This window comes from Trichechus manatus, unplaced genomic scaffold (assembly GCF_000243295.1).
Source record: "Trichechus manatus latirostris isolate Lorelei unplaced genomic scaffold, TriManLat1.0 scaffold00007, whole genome shotgun sequence".
In the NCBI taxonomy this organism is placed as follows: domain Eukaryota; kingdom Metazoa; phylum Chordata; class Mammalia; order Sirenia; family Trichechidae; genus Trichechus; species Trichechus manatus.
Window position 1 is genome coordinate 5,340,730 of NW_004443943.1, and position 19,940 is coordinate 5,360,669.

Below are 19,940 nucleotides of genomic sequence, written 5' to 3' on the forward strand. Positions count from 1 at the left end.
GGTATTCCTTTTTCATTGTTCAGCTTTCACATGCATATGAGGCGATCGAAAACACCATGGCTTGGGTTAGGGGCACCTTAGTCCTCCAAGGGACTTCTTTGCTTTTTAACACTTTAAAGAGGTCTTTTGCAGCAAATTTGCCCAATGCAACATGTCATTTGACTTCTTGACTGCTGCTTCCATGGGCATTAACTGTGGATCCAAGTAAAATGAAATCCTTGACAACTTTAATATTTTCTCCATTTATCAATGATCTTGCTTATTGGTCCAGTTGTGAGAATTTTTGTTTTGTGTTGAGGTGCAGTCCATACTGAAGGCTGTAGTCTTTGGTCTTCATCAGCAAGTGCTTCATGTTGTCTTCACTTTTGGCAAGAAAGGCTGTGTCATCTGCATATCACAGGTTAATGAATCTTCCTCCAGTCCTGATGCTGCATTCTCCTTTATATAGTCCAGCTTCTTGGACTATTTGCTCATCATACAGATTGAATAAGTATGGTAAGATGACACAAGCCTGACGCTCACCTTTTCTGATTCTAAACCATGTAGTATCCCCCTGTTCTGTTGGAACGACTTCATCTTGATCTATGTACAGGTTCTGCATGAGCACAATTAAGTGTTCTGGAATTCCTATTCTTTGCAATGTTACCTGTAACTTGTTATGATCCACACAGTCGAATGCCTTTGTGTGGTCAAGAAAACACAGGTAAACATTCAAAGAACGAATATCTCCAAATTTATATTAGTCCATAGAGGTCAGGTCTAAGACCATAGTAGGCTTTTATTCCGCTGAATTAAAAAACATTTATTGAGAGGAAAGTAAAATCGCAAAGAACGTTAACGAAACCTGTTTTTCTTTGAAAACTTGATTTTGATTTATCGAAGTTAAGAATGTGACTCTCATACAAATCTAGGCCACATGTCAAAGATCGACTGACTTATTAATGAGGAAACCTGTGTAATGGTAAAGCTGGTTCCAACAGCATGTTGAGCATCCGAGTATTTAAAGGCATTTAGAAAGAATGTTCGTGTTAGATTGTTAGGTTAGATACAACACCGCTTAATGTTCTACAGTGCGATAAAACCATAAACTTTGAGGTTATCTTTTCTTCTGGACAGATTAGCCAAATTTGCCAGTTAACATGTAACCTCACAGTGTCTGGGATCTAATCAATAGTGAGTAGAAAAGTCAGATATATTCTCCTAGAGAATTAAAGAGTCCTTGGGTGGACCTGCTAACCAGTGTCTTAGATTGGCGCTGATAGCTAATGCTCCTCCCCCTCATTTCCAAGTTTTGGGTAATTTTTCTAATTATCCCAAAATAAAAATTTATACTTAAAAAAAAATCATTAGTTAACTTGCTGACTTACATAGATTGGACTAAAAACCACCATCTCAGTTATTTCTAGGAGTGGAGAGATTAAAAAACGGGGAATGGGGCTTTTCTTAATACAAAATTTAAAATAAGCATCTGTCACCGATAACTGTTCATTCCATATCAAGGTCAACATGGCAGGAGAAATGAACAATGGAAAGAGGGAAGGACAAGTTTCTCCAGGGGAATGCAGAAGGAGACAGAAGGCTGCTACAGGGTTGCCTTTATTCAAAGGGAAAATGTTTGTGGATTTGATCTCCCAGTCCATTGTAAAGAAGCTTGTGAGTTTAGCTCTAGTGGGCTGCTCCTGGGCGCAGCAAACCCCACACCTTGCACGGTCCCCTAGTCACCAGCTAATGTCTAGAATAAATCCTCCACTCGCCCTGCGTGGGCTCATTCACAGCTTTGTAGTCCAGGGCTGGGAGCTTCCTGTTAAGGTCTGAGATAACAGCGAAGACAGATCGTGTGGGATGCAGAAAGTCTTTCGTTGCAGGCTCTTCTTTTCCTCGGCAAACACATACACATACACAATACAACAAACCACAGTAGCAATGCCTCCCTCCCTCATTTCGTTCCATCCCCGCTTCCTCTGAATGCGGAATCTCTGCCAGCCTCCATCCCTAGGGGTGAGTAGCTCAGTAAAATTGGTAGGAGACGTCTGGAAGAAAGCAAGTCTCCCGGGCAGCTCAGCACCTGGGCAGAAAGAGTCGGGCATTCCTATTTCAAGCCGCGGGGGGTGAAAGGCCTGGATCAAACGCGGCGCCGGGACTGGCGAGGCTAGGGTCGCGTGGCAACTCTCCGGTGCTCTGTGCGGGGATCCCGAGGTACCCGGTTCCGCCCCGCCGCCGCGCCCCGCCCGGCTCAGTCCCGCAGCCTCGGTGGCTGCCGGGCTTTGTGGTTCGCCCTTGCGGCTGGGCCCCTGCTGGGGGTGTTGTTACGAGCATGTGCAGACAGCAGCAGCCCAAGGTAGAGCGAGCGTGCCGGGCGAGCCCTGAGACTTGTCTTGCAATGCCATGTTTGTGTATGTGCTCTAACTCCCGGAGAGCGATCAGGGAGACGGCTCCCCGGCCAGACTTGGCTGATGTTTTCTTGTTTCTGTTTCAGCCTTCAGGATAATTCCTTCGGCAGCACCGCTGTAACAGAGTAAGTGATTCTTGCCATTAAAATAAGACTTGCATGCCTTTTCTGTGGAAGCAACTATCGTGAAGGTATCCTCCACCGTCCCCAGCTGCTCTTCCTATTAGATGCATTGTCTCCTGTTATCTGGGGCTGTGAAGACTGCGAGACGTGCTGATTGATGGGCCCAGAAATCTTTACATGTTGAAAGCAGCCTTTTAGCAGCTGCGGGAGAGACATTAAAACAAGCTGAATGCTTGCGGGAGCTGAATGCTCCAAGATACGTGTTCTTGGGGATAAGATTTTTTTAAAAAAAAATCTATTTGACATGTCAGAAAGGAAGCTTGGTTGTATTTTGCCAACATTGGTATCAGTTTTCATGGACTGCACACTGTATACATTTACAGCAAATAGGAAATGGGTGTGAAATTACTTGAGCTGAATACAAGCGTGTGATAAACAGGCTAAACTTATCTTCACCCTCTCTGTCTTCAGATTTTTTCAGACACAGCAGAATAAACTTTTCTTGTCATTTTTATCTTCTTACCTCAAAGATCTGGCTATGGGATTAATGCTTCATTTGGTCCTATGATGAAAACTGTTGAGTAGGGCAACTAACACTATTAGTATGTGGAATGAAGGAGGGGAATGTTTTATTCAAGGCCAACAGACACAGTGTTTTTTAATAGATATTTATAGTTCATGGTTTTAATTCTCATCATCCTTTCTTAATATGTTTTATTAATATTATAATATACATTAAAAGGTAAGAGTATATTTTGTTACTATATGTAATTTAAATATAATGTATATATATATACATATATGTATGCAATACATATACTACATCTAGCAATCTTTCTCTAACTCATGATGTTTACTTCTGGGACCCTTCTGTGGAAGTCACTCTGAACAGCTTTTCAGGGAAAAGGGATGTGTAGGTTTATGCACTCAGCTACATTATGTATATATGTATATGTATAATGTTATGTTTGATAGAGAAAGCCCAAGTAACTTAGAAGTTAAAGTTCCATAGAAGGGAAATAAGAAGATATAATTTGAGTGTCAAGTCCTGCACAGTCACAATGCCTCGGTCCTGGAGGGCTAAGATCCCACCGTGCTTCCCAGCATCTCTAGTTTCCCACTGTCTTTTGTTTCTCTAGTTGGATGTGCTACTCTCTTAGTGTCCAGCTTTGAACTCACTTAAGTGGAGCCACTTTTTTTTTTTAAAAAAGGGTTGACTTTAGCAGATGCAATATGAAATCTTTACCTGGAGCCGCATCCTGCTAATGAGATTGCTTGTAACCTGTTCAGCAACTTTGCTCTTCTAAGAACCCGAGAGAGGGGGAAGGATGCTTGCCAAGGTATGCAGGCCAAAGATGAAGCCTTTACTTCCTGGTTCCGGTGCACAGGTACTGACCTCCGCCCTTTGCTGTGCTTACAAACACCAACTGCTTTCTGGGCCTGATTTTCCGAAATGCTGTGTGGCTGAATCCCCTTAGTCGGCCATAGGCATAGCAGCTTCAAAATGGAGACACTTAGTTCCAGGTCACACATGAGCAATTTTTTAAAAAAAAGATTTTACAGTTAAACGCTGGAGAGAGTCTGGTACCTTGTCTCTGGACACTCCCCACGGAGTTCTGATTGCATAAGATCATGTGGTTACTTTCGGAAAAGTGACAGTGATTTATTTTAAAATGCGCTGAGTGACAACTGGAATACCATCTGGCTAATTTACAAAATCTAAAGAGAAAATTTAAAACATTCCAAAAGCTTTATGCATGTAACACAGCACGGACCAGGGTCACTTAAAACCACTCATTGCCTAATACAACATTTCTCCTCACCTGGGTCATACGAACCTTTTTTCTTGGTTCTCTGGACATGTCCCCATGGCCACAGTACTAGAGTGCCCTATGCTGAGACGCAGACATCGCAGACTCTCAGGACATGTTTGGATGACACCTTGGCATACACAGAAGAAGCACTTTCCTCTAGTATATGTTTTGGATACAAGAAAATTTCCGTAGCCCGCACTCCTAAAATTCACCCACTTATTTTCTTCAGTGCCTGAAATTCCACCTAGAGATGGTTTCTTTTGGATTAAGACCTCAGTAGTGATCCTTATGAAAAGGGAAATTGAAAAGTACGGAAGTAGACTCAAGTTGTCATTAATACTTTAATATAAATTATTCTATCAGGTATTCTAACCTAACAGGGTTCTGCTTTGGCCAGCTGGGGATCTTACAAGGGTCAAAGGGAAGGGGGATTGGAAGGGATTCAAGGTTAGTTTTTATTCACTTCTCGGTTTTTCCCAGGCCTGGCACTGTGTGCAGCTCTGAGCCAATGCAATTTCTTTTTCTACTCAAATTCTTCCAAGATTGAAGTGGCCTTGACCTTTTCTTCTGTATCCAAAGCACCCTTTCATCCATTGTTTTTCCAGGGTTATTTCCTATGTTGTCCTGGCTAACCTGCTATTTGAAATGAAGCTTGGCTTGAAATGAATTCTGACTAGTTATCATTGGAAGCAGGGTTTTCAAACCCAACTGATCACCAAAATCAACCAGGGGTAGGGGGAAGGGGACTTGTGAAAAGTAGTTTCCCAGGCTGTCTCCCAAGTGGAAACCCAGAACGCATGATTGTGTTGGAGTCAGCCCAGCACCGGTCTGGGTTTCAGAGATCTTTGTTGTTGTTGCTAACTGCCTTTGAGTTGCCCCCCCACCCCACTTAGGGTGACTCCCTGCACCACAGAAGTAAATACTGCTCAGCCCTCTGCCATCCTCGTGATCTGTTGCAGACTGGTTCCTTGTGATCCATAGGATTTTCATTGGCTAATTTTTGAAAGTAGAGTCTTCCGCATGGAAGGGGAGAATTTTACCATTGAACCACCAATGTCCTCGCTGGAAACTTGTAGGTCAATACTAAACTTTACAAGCATATTTAATTATGTGTGTGGAGAGGCAGTTTGCTTTAAAAACTCACATTCCTGGGCCCTACCCTCAGAGAGTTGAACTAGAGGGTGGGAGTGGTGGGGCAGGAGCATGCTATTTTTAAACAGACACTCCAGGTGGTGCTAATTGCAGGTGGTTCTGGGACCATGCTTAGAGAAACCCCACAGGAGGCCGTGCTTCTGCGATTTTGCCTTCCGGGAACATGGTACCACAGGGTGACGAGAAGTCCCCTTCTGGCACTGACAAACTACATTTTATCTAATAAGAAACCCGAGGCCTTTCTTCTTACTTATCCCAACTTGAAAACAGAACTTCTCAAGGCGCTTCTTTCCCCATCATTATTCTAAGAAACAAGCAGTTCTCTGTTTATGAGCACTATATTCGTGAGCCTTTGGGAAGACAGACTGAGGTGAATATTTTGTTCCTGCTTTCCTGGGTTTGCAGGAGAAAGATGTGGCAGTCTGCTTCCATAAAGATTACAGCCTTGGAAACACTGTGGGGCTGTTCTATTCTGTCCAATAGGGTTGCTATGAGCCGGAATCACTCGATGGCAGTGGGTTTGGTGGTTTTTTCCGGGTTTAGGGTGGTAGTGCAGAGGTGACACAGACTTCACTGTTTTATACCTTGGAATCCTGGCAATTCTTTAGCCTTACTGTGTGAAGGTAATTCCTATCTCATAGAGCTGTCAGGCTTAAATGAGTCAATGTGAAAGAGAAGGTGAGCTATGAAGTGCCATACAGGTTTTTTTTTTTTTTTTTAAAAAAATACGTTTTATTTTTAGAGCAGTTTTAGGTTTACAGAAAAAACCTGTGCAGAAATACAGTATTCCCATCCCTCTGCACACCATTTCTCCTATTACCATGTTATAATTGATGAACCAATACTGAGACATTATTATTAATTAAAGTCCATAATTTACATTAGGGTTTACTCTTTGTGCTATGGAAACCCTGGTGGTGTAGTGGTTAAGAGTTTGGCTGCTAACTAAAAGGTCAGCCGTTCAAATCCACCAGGTGCTCCTTGGAAACCCTATGGGGTGGTTCTACTCAGTCCTGTGGGGTCGCTAGGAGTTGGAATCAACTCAACGGCCATGGGGTCCTATGTGTTGTACAGTTATGTGGGTTTTGGCAAATGCATAATGTCATGTATCCAGTATCACACAGAATAGTTTCACTGCCCTAAAAATATTCCATCCCTCATCTATTCATCCCTACCCCTCTCCTCCCGAAATCCCTGGCAATCATTGATCTTTTATTATCTCTATGATTAGGTTTTGTTTTTTTACTGTCTCTATAGTTTTGCCTTTTCCTGAACATCATACGGTATGTAGCTTTTTCAGACTGGCTTCTTTGACTTAGCAATAAGCATTTAAGGTTCTTCCATGTCTTTTTGTAACTTGATAGCTCATTCCTTTTTATTGCTGAATAACGTGGATATAGCATGGTTTGTTTGTCTTTTCACCTATTGAATGACATCTTGATTGATTTCGGTTTTGGGAAATTATGAATAAAGTTGCTATAAGCATTTGTGTGCAGGTTTTTGTGTGGATACAAGTTTTCAATTCATTTGGGTAAATACCTAGGATCGCAATTTCTGGGTAGTGTGGTAAGCCTACGTTTAGCTTTGTAAGAAACTGCTAGACTCTCTTCCAAAGTGGCTAAACCATTCTGAATACTCACCAGCAATGAATGAGGGTTTCTGTTGCTTCACATCCTTCTTATCCATTGGTAACATCTGTGTTTTGAATTTTAGCCATCCTTATAGGTGTGTAGTATCTTGTTGTTGTTTTAATTTGAAATTCCCTAATGACATAGGATATTGAGCATGTTTTCATGTGCTCATTTGCCATCCGTGTATCTTTTTCGGTGACGTGTCCAGATCCTTTGCCCTCTTTTTAATTGAGTTGTTTGTTTTTTAATTGTTGAGTTTTAAGAGTTCTTTGTATATTGTGCATACAATAACTTCATCAGATATGTGTTTAGCAATCATTTTCTCCTACTCTGTGGTCATATGCTTTTTTTGTTTTTGGTTGATACAGGGAGCAAAAGTCCAAATAAAGAAAAAAGTAACGACTCTGAGCATTTCATGGAAAATGGTCCCAAGGATCAGTGACCTGTGTATCTCCTGGGCAGCCACAGATAAAGAACTTTGCAACTTAGAGTTCAGTTGATGGGAATTACAAAGGAAGTCATCTAACAGAAAAATGGCTTTCACATTTTTTTAAATATCAAAAACGATAAGAAAAACACATTGTAATCCAGCACACATGCACCTACATAATGTAAATAAATTTTATGAAACAACACTTACCTCTTAATATACTTGTATTTTCTATTCTGTTTTTCTAAAAAAAAAAAGAAAAGGTTGCATTTCTCTAATTCTAAGACTGACTAACAGCTCACAATCTATAGTTTGAAAACATTGCACTAGAAGATGCCAAGTTTTGAAAATCTCAGAGCGAAACCTTGAAAGGAATTGGTGTTAAAATTCTTGTATAAGGCTGTAATGTAGGAAGAGGATGCCATGCTCAAGATCAGCTGGGTTCTTGGCCTGAGCAGATTTTCTTTCAGGAGTGGGAAGATGTGAATATGGGTCTCTACTCTTGAGTCCGGTTTTATAATATAGCCAGTGTTGTACATTGCAGGGGCCTCCTGGGCAAGAACTCGATAGAACAATCAGAAAAAAAAAAACACTTGGTATCGACTATCCTCTGACTCATGGCGACACATGTGTGTCAGAGTAGAGCGGTACGCCCTAGGATTTTCAGTGGCTAATTTTTCAGAAGTAGCTTGCCAGTACTTTCTTCTGATACACCTCTGGGTGGACTCAAACTTCCGACCTTTCGGTTAGCAGCCCAATGTGTTAATGGTTTGTACCACGCAGGGACTCCAGAACAATCAGAGGGACTTTTAATTGACTAGAACTTGATGATCTTCATCAAAGTAAAAGAAAAGTCAGCTGAAAAGAACTTCCATATGTGTGCCATATAAGCCAGTAGGGAGATCTATTTCAGTTGCTGCATCTGTGAGCTTGGAATTGTGTTTTCTTGAGTGGATACTGGGGTTTTCCAGTAGGCCTTAAAATTGGATCAACTAATTAGGCTCGCTCTTATACTTTAGAAGGCATCTGCAACTTTTGGTGTTCTGGTGCTAGTTGTACTTTGAGGAGAAAGATTAGTAAATCACATAAGGGGGAAAAAATAAGTTCTTGCCAAATCCCCAAACAATAGGTATTGTGAGCTCCAGGACTGAACCTCTGATTGAGTCCCAGTTCTTTGGAAGCAACAGTTGTAGATTTCTGTTCTTCATTGATTTTTCCACTTTGCTAGGTTGCTTCTATTGGGAACCATTTTTATTTGCATCATAAAGCCCAGATGATCTATTAAAGTGAATGTCTCTAATGAAAGAGAACAAGGCAATACTTGTGAATTTAATTGTTGTTTTTCATGATATGGGCAGAGTAGGTTATTAGCAAGTCAAAAACACATGAAAGCAAGGAACTCTAGTTCATTTTGTTAAGAGGAGTGTTTTATTAAGCTGACCAATGTTTTTAACTGCCAGCAGGAAAAAAGTACTTCAGCAGGTAGAGAGGGTTAGAGTCTGTATGTGGTTTTTGTTTAATTCACGACAAAACCATAATTTAAAAGGGATCACAAGGGAAGACGGCTGAAGCTGTCGAGGATTTGTTCTGTGGGTAAATTATACCCCATCACCAGTGAAGAATATTTTTAAAATTGCAATTATTGCATATAATGTAAATACTATATGATGGTTATTTTTATTTTATTGTATTCTCAGTACACTGTGGCATCTCAGCACATTGTGGAGATCTGGGTCCAGGTCTTTTTCAATTTTGTGTCCTTTAAATGCAAAGCATGGGCTTGGGGCAGTGTGGGTCTCTGAATTGCTTGTAACTTGTCCCAGATGAGAAAAGTGCAGAAAATAGTGAGTAAGGGTTTAATAATGCTTATAGGCAGTTGACATTACTAGCTCAGTTCCTAACCAAAAGGTCAGTGGTTTGAATCCACCAGCCGCTCTGCTGGAGAAAACACCTGGCTATCTTCTCCCGTAAAGATTAGAAACCAAAACCAAACCTGTTGCCATTGAGTCAATTCTGACTCATAGCAACCCTATAGGACAGGGTAGAATCGCCCCATATGGTTTCCAAGGCTGTAATTTTTTATGGAAGCAGACCACCACATCTTTCTTCCTTGGAGTGGCTGGTAAATTTGAACTACCGACCTTTCAGTTAGCAGCCAAGTGCTTAACCACTGAAGATTGCAGCCTAGGAAACCCTATGGGGCAGTTCTAGTCTGTCCTATAGGGCTGCTGCTATGGGTAAGAGTCAGCTTGACAGCACAACACAACAGTAGTAACGTAACATTTTTACCAAACTGTCTGCCCACAATGGATTGGAAATAAAAAACAATGTGGTCAGTCTTAAACCTCACGTAGTCTGGGAAGCACAGCTCCAATGCCCTAATGAAGTACTTAGAATGTAGTAAATGCTATAAGTGCTTATTAAATTATTTTAGGGACCAGACCTGCAAGAGGCCAGAGTTAATAATTCAAGTATTTATTGAGTATCTGCTCTGGGGTAGTGCTGTGCTAGGCACTATGGCGGTGCACCTAGAAAAAGAAATTAAAGTTATTTCTTCTCATGGAATCAGCAACTAATTAAAAAGATCTCAGAAGTGCAAAGCAATTAAGTAACACTGTGAGGCAGGCTATAAGTGGTTACTAAAACCCCAGAATGAAGAGTAAACATTTATGCAGGTGAGGTAGACTTGGCTGGGAAGGTTCATGGAGCTTGTGGAACCTGACTTGGGCAATGAAGGATGAGTAGGAGTTGAAGATGGAAAAAAGCATTCCAGGCTGGGATAGGGGTGGAGTAGGATGGGTGAAAACAGGAACAAAGGTTCCATGGGACACTAGAGTGAGAGAATGGCATGTTCTCAACATAAATGCCTACTCCAGATTCCTCTAGGCAGTGTGGAGCACTGGAGATTTTTCAATATGGAAGAATCAAGAATTTTTCATAAGGTTAATACAGAAATTTTGTGAAAAGAAGGGTTCAGGAAAGTCTGGAGGTGAATTTGGAGGCTACTCAAGTAAGCCAAATCAGAGCCTGTGTGGTCTGGGACTGCCAGAAGCCGGGGAAATGGAAAGGGGCATGTGGTGGAGTCTCTTTTGAACCAACAACAGTTCACCCATCTTGGTGTCTGATGTCCCCCTTAAATGCTATGAACACTTAGGTCCTTGCTAAGGTCTTGTTGGCTTAGGTGAAACAGAGCAATGGAGGGAAAAAAGGAGAGTCACATAGCTTTTAAGATCACTATGATATGAAAATGTTGGTATCATTGCCTAGTAGTCTTATTGGGAATGGGAGCTGGTTTGGGAGAGAGAATGAGGGTTGTTATATTTTTTCGTTCAACGTGCTACTCCTGAGATAATTCTAGATGATTGTGGCTACTGCTGTAGCAGACAGTTGGATCTGACACAGTTTTTGTTCCCTCTCTCCAGGTGTGACGAGGACACAGTCACTCTGCATGAAGAACAGACTGATTGCTCCGGTCTCAGGTACAACCCTCTACTGCTTGGCTCTTGTTTATGAAAGACAGGAACTATCTGGGTCTGGTGTCTTTACTCCCTTCTTTGAATTCTGATCGTTTATTCATGAGTCTCATCTTTTCTACTAGATTTTCAGTTCTTAAAGGTTTGTCTTGTTCACTTTTGGATTCCCCCCTTAGCACCCAATACCCTGCTGATAAAATATGTAATAAATGCCTGTTGAGTTGAGCATTAGTAGCCCATCTTAATGCTCCCATAATAGACTCTGAGGAAGAGGCTCTGGATCTATTCACCAAATATGTTGTTGTGTGTCTGGAATCTGGTCTTTGTCATCAAGATATGTCATCATAAAAAAAAAAAAAAAACCCATTGCAATCAAGTTGATTCTGATTCATAGCAACCCTGTAGGACAGAGTAGAACTGCCCCATAGGGTTTCCATGGAGTGCCTGGTGGATTCGGAGTGCCTGGTGGATTCAAACTGCCAGCCTTTTGGTTAGCAGACGTAGCTCTTAACCACTACACCACCAGGATTTCCATGTCATCGTGGTGGGGTGGTAAAACCTCAACAGTTAACTATTGCTTCAACATTTACTTTGTACTAGGCGCTTTCAGGCACATTTCATTATGTAATCTAAACAGGTGAAAGGAAGCTGATGTTTCTCTCCTCATTCTGTAGATGGAGAAATTGAGGCATAGAAGAATTAGGGATCATCCAAGATAACACAGCCACTATGAGGCAGAATTTGGACCCAGGTCTGTCTTCTCCATAATGCACTTACTGGATTATAATCATTCATTCACAGCCCAGTTTGCGTGCCAGAAACCATTCTAAATGAGGGGTGGAGAAAGACAAACAAATATCTGCTCCCAGGAATTCATTTTACTGGAGGAGATAGACAAGAATGTAAAAATGACCAGACAGGATGCTAAGTGCTATTAAGCTAAAGGTAAATAAAGAATTCATCTAGAAGGACAAATAGTTCACGGAAGCTTCTGGGATGGTTTCCTGAAGAAAACGACACATGACTTCATTTATGTTCATTCATTCATTCCTGGGTCTAAGGCCAAGAAGGAGTCCCTGGGTGGTGCAAATGGTTAACAGATATGATTGCTAACTGAAAGGTTGGAGGTTTGGGTCCACTGAGAGGTGCCTTGGAAGAAAGACCTGGTGATTTGCATCTGAAAGATCACAGCCATTGAAAACCCCATGGAGCACAGTTCTACTCTGACACAGCATAGGTCAGAGTTGACTCAATGGCAACTGGTAGACAGGCAAGTCCAAGAAAAGGATGAGGCCACCATGCAGAGGGAGTATCACACTGGGAAGCCACAGAGGGAAGAAGAATAGTTTGAGCTGAAGGAACAGTAATCAGTAGCAATCAGTTCAGGATGGCAGGAACCCTGAGAGCTGCCTGCGGTGAGGAAGCAAAGGGTGGTAAGAAATGAAGCTGGAGAGATCAACAGAGACCAGATTTCAAAGGGTTTATATGCCTTGCTAAGGAGTTTGGAATGTATCCTGGAGGCACTGGGAGGACAAAAAAAAGCCTCAGTTTTTCTCTTTGCCAATAACCACTTGCCTAAGGCCCCGTATGAAAGCAACAATAGCTGCTATTTGTCTGGTGGTGGTTTGGGGCCAGTTTTCTATGGTAGTCTCTTCACAGAAACTGCATTATCTCTGAGAGGTAGACATTGCATTCATTTCACGGATGAAGATGAGAGAGGTGAAGTGATGTGGCCCAGGCTATACAACTTAGTAAGTGGGAGGACCTTTTGGACTCTTGCTCTTTTCAGAACACCCTGCTCATTCTCAGTTATGACTTATTCTGGTAAGTAGTAGCATACGTTTCATAACCTGTATTTTTCTCCTTCAGGTATTCTGAGGAACCAATAATATGTTAGAAACATATTTCTAGAGGTGACTTTTTACTTCAGGTTTTATATTTGCGTAATGGGAGAAGGACAGTTTTATTCCCTTTCCCCACGTTCTTGTCTTCCAAGTCAAGAAGACGAACAAGAGGACACTTAAAAAATTTTGGGCACCTTGAAAACATGATATAAAACCAACATCAGGTACTATTTTAGGAACGAGCCTATAAAAAGAAGCATTTTAGATTTGAAAAACCACTTATTTTCCTCTTTAGTGTTCTAGAATCCTCCTTGAATGAAGTCTGTTTAGGTAACTGTAAAGGCAGCTATTCCTTTGTGTTTTACACAGGGAAGTAGAGTGCGTGGATGAGTATTATTTGTTCGAAGTGAGAGAAATGCACTTCAAACGAACTAGTGTTGTTTCCAGTTCATGGTTTGACATTGGTTTCTAAAGCCTTTAATGACAGAAAAAAAAATTTTAACTGTAAATGATCTTAAGGAAAGAAGTCAACCAGCTTCACCCGTACTAATAAAACCCAGGGCACTCTTCAGATGGCCTGGTTGGGTAAAATTTGGCCCTTGCCTTTTATATTTTACCCAGATAACGTGCATCCTATTCAAATAAACCCTAATAAACTTTTAAAATGGGAACGGTGGTGGTTCAGTGGTAGAATTCTCACCTTCCATGTGGGGGACGTAGGTTCGAGTCCCAGTCAATGCAACTCATGTGCAGCCACTACCCGTTTGTCAGTGGTGGCTTGAGTGCTGCTATGATGGTGAACAAATTTCAGCAGAGCTTCTAGTCTAAGAAAGAGTAGGAAGAAAGGCCTGGGGATCTACTTCCAAAAAATCAGCCTAATGAAAACCCCATGGATCACAATGGTCCAAACCAGTTATGCATGGGGTCACCATGAGTCAGAGGTCCACTTGGTGGCAGCTAACAACAACAAAACTTTTAAATGCCTCTGAAAGTTACAGAGAGATGATTTAAACTAATATTGCCAGTAAGGAGGAAGCACCAAGAACACAGGCCTGAGAGTCTAGAGACTGACTGGGATGACAGCTGTGGGTCTGCGTGAATTAGCCCTTCATTAAGGACACTATTTAATCTCTGGGTTTAGAGTCTTAATCTTAGAGTTGGGTGACAACATCTAACCTGGATATCTCACATCATTATTGTGAGAGGAAAATATGACACAGGTGAAAGCATTTTAAAGTGGAAAATTAAAAAAAAATACTACGCACGTTTATATATCTCCATTGGCAAAGACTGGAAGGGATTGTGGAGTGATATAAAGAGTGAAATTCGCATTTCTTAGTTTCTTTTTCCTGTAAAAATTTCTAAGTCTACACTAAAAATATTTCTAGGTACTATATAAAAACAGCTGCAATGAATACCACCAGCCTCCTTTTCCTGCAGCAGTTTATTAATTTTTTTGTGTGTTTTCTAAATTGGGTCTTTCCTGTTTTAGAGATGAAAACAAAGAAAATTACCCTGATGCCGGGCCTCGCCTAGAAGAGCGCCCTCCGCCCTCGCGCGAGCCACAGCAGCATGTAGAGCAGACCTTGCTGGTGGACAGCGTGTTGCGACCCAGCATGGGCAACTTCAAGTCTCGGAAGCCCAAGTCCATCTTCAAAGCAGACAACGGGAGGAGCCACGCAGAAAATCAGGTAGCGGGCTCTGCTTTTTCAGGCTTTTGCCAAGACGCGTGCTTCTCGTGGGGAGGGGCACAATTCTGGCAGATGGTTTGAGGGCCTTATTTTGCAGGAGGTGATTAAGTGACTTGTCACTGAGAACTTGGGAGCCAGAGACTTCAGAATGCTCTTGTTGGTTAATAGTTGGATGCTCTGGGCATGCTAATCATTTAGCATCCTTGTAAATTGATGGAGTCCCTGGGAAGTGCAAACAGTTAACATGCTCTGCAGCTGAAAGGTTGGAGGTTCCAATTTACCCAGAGGCACCTTGGAAGAAAGACCTGACAATCTACTTCCAAAAAATTAGCCATTGAAAACTTTATGGAACACGGGTCTACTCTGACACATGTGGGGTTGCCGTGAGTTGGAATCCACTGGAGGGCAACAGTTTTATTATTAGTTTTTCTTCAATTGATATTCTTCAATACTGGAATTTGACACTGATTTAGAGGAGCAGCTATGCTCTTTGTGGTCAAGGATGGAGGAGGAACTCTCCTCTCTAACTCTCTTCACTTGTCCAGTCTGATATAGCTCTGGCCCCCAACTGGGGATTCTGCTCAGCAAATCAAACGTCCCAGATTTACCTGCAGTCATTCTTCTCAGGCTGCAGGTTAGCAGCCTTGACCAAACACTCAAGTGTGTATGTGTGTGCTTGTATGTGCTGCAGTATCTAGTTCTCTGAGGTCAAAAAGTATTTAAATGAATGAATGAAGCATCTTTTCAATTAAATTCTGGTAATAAATTTACATTTTTTTTCTTTTTCTACTCATATAGAGACATAGCAGTGAAAGTAGTTATTTTAATCTTTTAAAAAAAACACTCAAATAATTTATGATGCTTTTAAAAGAGATTATGAGTATAATCTACTTTAATCTTACTAGGAAATTAATGTTCCCAACGCTGAGATTATACCTGTAATGCACCTAGCGCTGTTTTGGGGCATAGATGCTCCACAAATGTTAACTTTGCTCTTGTGTTAACATTTAAACGTTAATCTTAAAAATAACGTGGGGGTCTCTAAGAATAATAGATTAATTATGTAGTAACTTTAAGTCCAGCCCTGTTCACCAAATGAGCACCAGGTGATCTTCCTTTTAGAACAACTTCAGCTAGGTAGTCTATTTGACCTTTTAATTTTATTATGGGTCTTGTGCATTTTATCTCCCTCCTTCTTTGGCATGGCATCCTCCTTATTTAATCAGTTAATTTTGTAGTGAGATGAAAATGCCCTCTACATTTGTGAAGGTGTGTTGTGATTATCTTAAACGGAGTATAACTCTCACTGCAGACAGAGGTCAGTGTGGAAATACCGTTTGAGTTGTGATAAGCTTGAGACCCTGCCTCTTACGGAATGTTCCCCCAGCCCTTGTGTGATTAGGAGTGTAGTGCTGGGGATGGCACAGAGTCCAAAAGAGCTGCCCCAGAGACTGAGCTGTCCTGGGGAGGCTTAGACCTTGAATCTCCCTTCCAGGGGTCACCTGTGACATTGTGGACTTCAGGGTGACCAGCCATCTCTCCTCTGGGCACCCTCTTTCTGGTCATCCTGTAGTCTGATCTCACAGAAATTACACAGTAGTAACTTGTAATAAGGTGCTAATGCAGCATGTAATTCCCAATCTGTTGTCCATACTAGAGACGCTTTCAGGAGAGAGAAATGCTTATATAGTTTGCTCATATATACCATTGGGATCCTAGACTGCAGGTAAAATACCCAGTTCATTCATGACATCTCTGTCTTCTGTCTACATCTATCTACATCGTCTATCCACATTTACATGACTAGATTTTTTTCCCTTATAAATGACTGAGAGAGCTTTGATAATATTATTTTAGGTTTTCTATATTTTGGGGAAATTTGAAAGATATTTCATATAAATAATGTTTTTAGTAAAATCTGCTAACACTTATATAAGCATTTACTGTGTTCCAGGTACGTGCCATGTTTTACTACAATTGCATGAAGTGAGTATTATTATCTTTTTGTACAGATGGAAAAACTAAAGACCAGAGAGATTAGGTACCCTGGTTAAGGTTACACAACCAGTATTTGAGAGAAACATCTAGTATTCTCCATAAAATTAGTGTTTCTAAGAAGAGGTACCCAGATCTTCCAACTATGAGTCAAGAGATTTATCTACCTCCTTTTACTACTCGCTATGAGTTGGAATCGACTAGACAACAAAGAGTTTGGTTTTTTGTTTTTTAACTAGTCACACGTTAATTTTTTTATATGAAACCTGTGATTTCTCTTTCACATTTTTTAAATCTTTGGTGATACATTGCGTTGCTAAGCAGTAATTACTTAATTAGAAAGGAGATTACTTAATTAGAAATGTTGGAGAGGATTTAAAGTTTTTTTTTCCTCTCTGCTGTAAGTCTTTGTGACATTGATAACTAAAATTTAGACAAATGTTATTTGAGTGAATGTTAGGTCCACTAGAATGTAAGTTCCTTGAGGTCAGTCTACCTTATGTATATATATGGAGCCCTGGAGGCGCAGTGGTTAAGAGCTGGGCTGCTAACCAAAAGGTCGGCAGTTCGAGTCCACCAGCCACTCCTTGGAGATCCTGTGGGGCAGTTCTACTCTGTCCTATAAGGTCCCTATGAGTCGGAATCAACTCAATGGCAATGGGTTATGTATATATATATTTATATATATGTCTATATACACAGACACAGATACATACTTATCTTACCAGTTTTGAGTCACTCAACAAATAATATATCTTTTAACAACTGAATAAAGAGATCATGCTTACATTTTACAAACATATATATATTTAGGTTCCTGCCTACCAGGAAATGACCGTCATTACTACCTCTAAGGCTGGACCTGTAAGCCCGGTAGCAGGCCAGTTTTCCTAGGAGGGCTTTGTAGACATTAGTTCCCTGAAAGTGACCTATTCTTCCTCATTCCCTGAGCATCATTCTCAGATACGACATTCTAGTTAAGGCTTTGGTTGCATAATTTGTTTTTCCAGTTATATCCTGGTTAAAAAAAAAAAAAAGAATACAGATTGTTATTGAATGTATACAAATAATCATATTGCCATGAAAAGCAAAAACATATCTTACAAGTTTCTGAGCTCTAGGGGTCAGTGAGACTCATTTAAAAATATTTTGTTTCAGTTTACATAAGCAGAGTCTGTTAAATTGTTATGGATTAAGATAGTTGAAGTATAAAAAGAGAGGACTTTTTTATATCTCCAAAAAATAGAACATTAGAACACCCATATCCCAAACAAATAAACCCTAGTAAAATTTCTCTTATCAATCCATTCAGGCCTATGTAATTAATTCTTATTATGCTTGATCTGGGGTTAGCAGTATCATAAATTTGTCTGCTTCTTGAGTAAAGTTCTGCAAACTTTGACATGACCGACTGTAATGGTCTGAAAGTTGTCTAAGCAAAGCCATCACAAATTTGTATCCAAAAGTCTGTTCTTTGAAGTATCAATAGTTTGAAATCTGCTACAGTCCTTTATCACGGGGCTCTTGAGAGTGTTCTTTGTTGAAGACACAAACTTGGACCTGCCTTCAGGCAAGCATCCAAGTAAAACAAAACTATCTGTAGATGACAGAAATTGAAAATGGCTGTGGTTAATTTATTACTAAAACTTTTCAAATGTGAAAAGTCTGATGAGAGTTCATAATAAGAATAATGCATAATGTGACATGCAAAACAAGATAATAAAACCATTCCCAAAAAACTAGACAAACGTCACGAAGGATAATGAGTAAACCTATTTCCAAAGAAGTCAGAGAATGTGACTTTGGGTTTTGGGAAATGGTTGTTGTTGTTAGTTGCCACTGAGTCAGTTTCAAGTCATGGCAACACCATGTGTAACAGAGTGGAACTGCTCCATAGGGAGTTCTTGACTGTAATCTTAATGAAAGCAGATTACCGGGTCTTTCTTTCAAAGTACCACTGGGTGAGTTCGAACTGCCAACCTTTAGATGCACAGTTGGAGTGCAAACCATTTGTGTCACCTAGGAAATAGATGAATATAATTTTTAAAGAGAAAAAAATCTTGAGATATAACATAATAATACTAAGACACATTATACATATGTTTATATTTATATATTTTAAGCATATATACCATGTATCAAGAATATACCAAACATGTACTAAGAATATACCAAGAATATCAAGTAAGAAGATTCAATGAGAAGTATTGAGTAGATCTTAGACGTCTGTATTTTTATTAAACTCCAAAGGTAAGTCTGATGTGCATCCCCTGTTGAAAATCACTGGCCCAGAGGATGCTAGATTTAAATTAAGGAAGTAAGGCTGTAGACAAGTCAACATTTTAAATAATTAACAAAATTGTCATTGATAATACGATAGTATTGTTGTCTAATATCATTAGGCAAAGCTCCACTGGGACTTGGACAAATATAGGAAAAATTGATAGAAATATTTCATAAGAGTTTTAATCACAGGGTAAATGGCACATTGACTAGGTTTACCACGCACTGTGGTAGAGAGAGTGGTTCTATTTGCAAAACTGGGTTTGGGGAGCTTGAGCTGATGTCTCAGCTACAGATACTCCTGGGCTCTTCTTGCCATCATAAAGACCAACCAAACCAAACCTGTTGCTATTGAGTCGATTCTGACTCATAGCGACCCTCTAGGACAGAGTAGAACTGCCCCATAAGATTTCTAGGGAGCAGCTGGTGGATTTGAACTGCTGACTTTCTGGTTAGCAGCCAAGCTCTTTAACCACTGTGCCACCAGGGCATAAAGATACTGAGCTTTAAATCATTTGCTATGAGATCATCATTCCTCTAAAGCACCTGTGGAGAACTTCTGGGCACAGCCTTTTTGAACTTACAAACATCCCTCTTTGAAACTGAAGGGCACCATTGTAGGGATTTAGCTATTGCCATCACTGGGTTCTCTTTTCACAAAGTTTGTCTTCCAGACCCTTGAGTAACCTGTCAGTCAGATCCTAACCAAGTTAGGGAAGAGGGATGGAGAAGGGAGAAGGAACCAGATGATAACTGTTGAAAGTTTTGGCCTAATTCCCCACCTTTCTGACCTTTTTGATCAACCCGAAAGTCAGAATCAGAAGTTCTACTTCTGGAGAGTCAGATTCAAATCTCACTTGGAGCAATTTTTCTTTAATCTTGATCTTGGCCACTTCTAAGAAAAGGAACCATAGATAGAGTAGTAGAATCTGAGGTTTGATGTGCATGTATGAATGACTGATTCATTTTGCACCCACTTTGAATGATTTGGAGCCCTGGTGGCACAGTGGTTAAGAGTTATGGCCGCTAACCAAAAGGCTGGTGGTTCAAATCCACCAGCCACTCCTTGGAAACCCTATGGGGCAGTTCTACTCTGTCCTATAGGGTTGCTATGA

General features: G+C 40.7%; 1 protein-coding gene across 6 annotated transcripts in view; it reads left to right on the forward strand.

Moving 5' to 3' along the window:
* The first annotated feature begins 2,012 nt into the window (after nt 1-2,012).
* Nucleotides 2,013-19,940, forward strand: part of FAM13C (family with sequence similarity 13 member C) — a 138,961-nt gene continuing 121,033 nt past the window's right edge. For 2 of the 6 annotated variants that reach the window (XM_004369870.1, XM_023739368.1), the window contains exons 1-3: nt 2,454-2,515; nt 10,962-11,018; nt 14,349-14,547. In XM_004369870.1, the coding sequence (XP_004369927.1) occupies nt 2,454-2,515; nt 10,962-11,018; nt 14,349-14,547 (318 nt within the window). Of the gene's footprint in view, nt 2,339-2,399; nt 2,516-10,961; nt 11,019-14,348; nt 14,548-19,940 lie in introns of those variants that run through there. The other 4 variants (XM_004369869.1, XM_023739381.1, XM_004369868.1 and 1 more) reach the window with 3 other exon arrangements.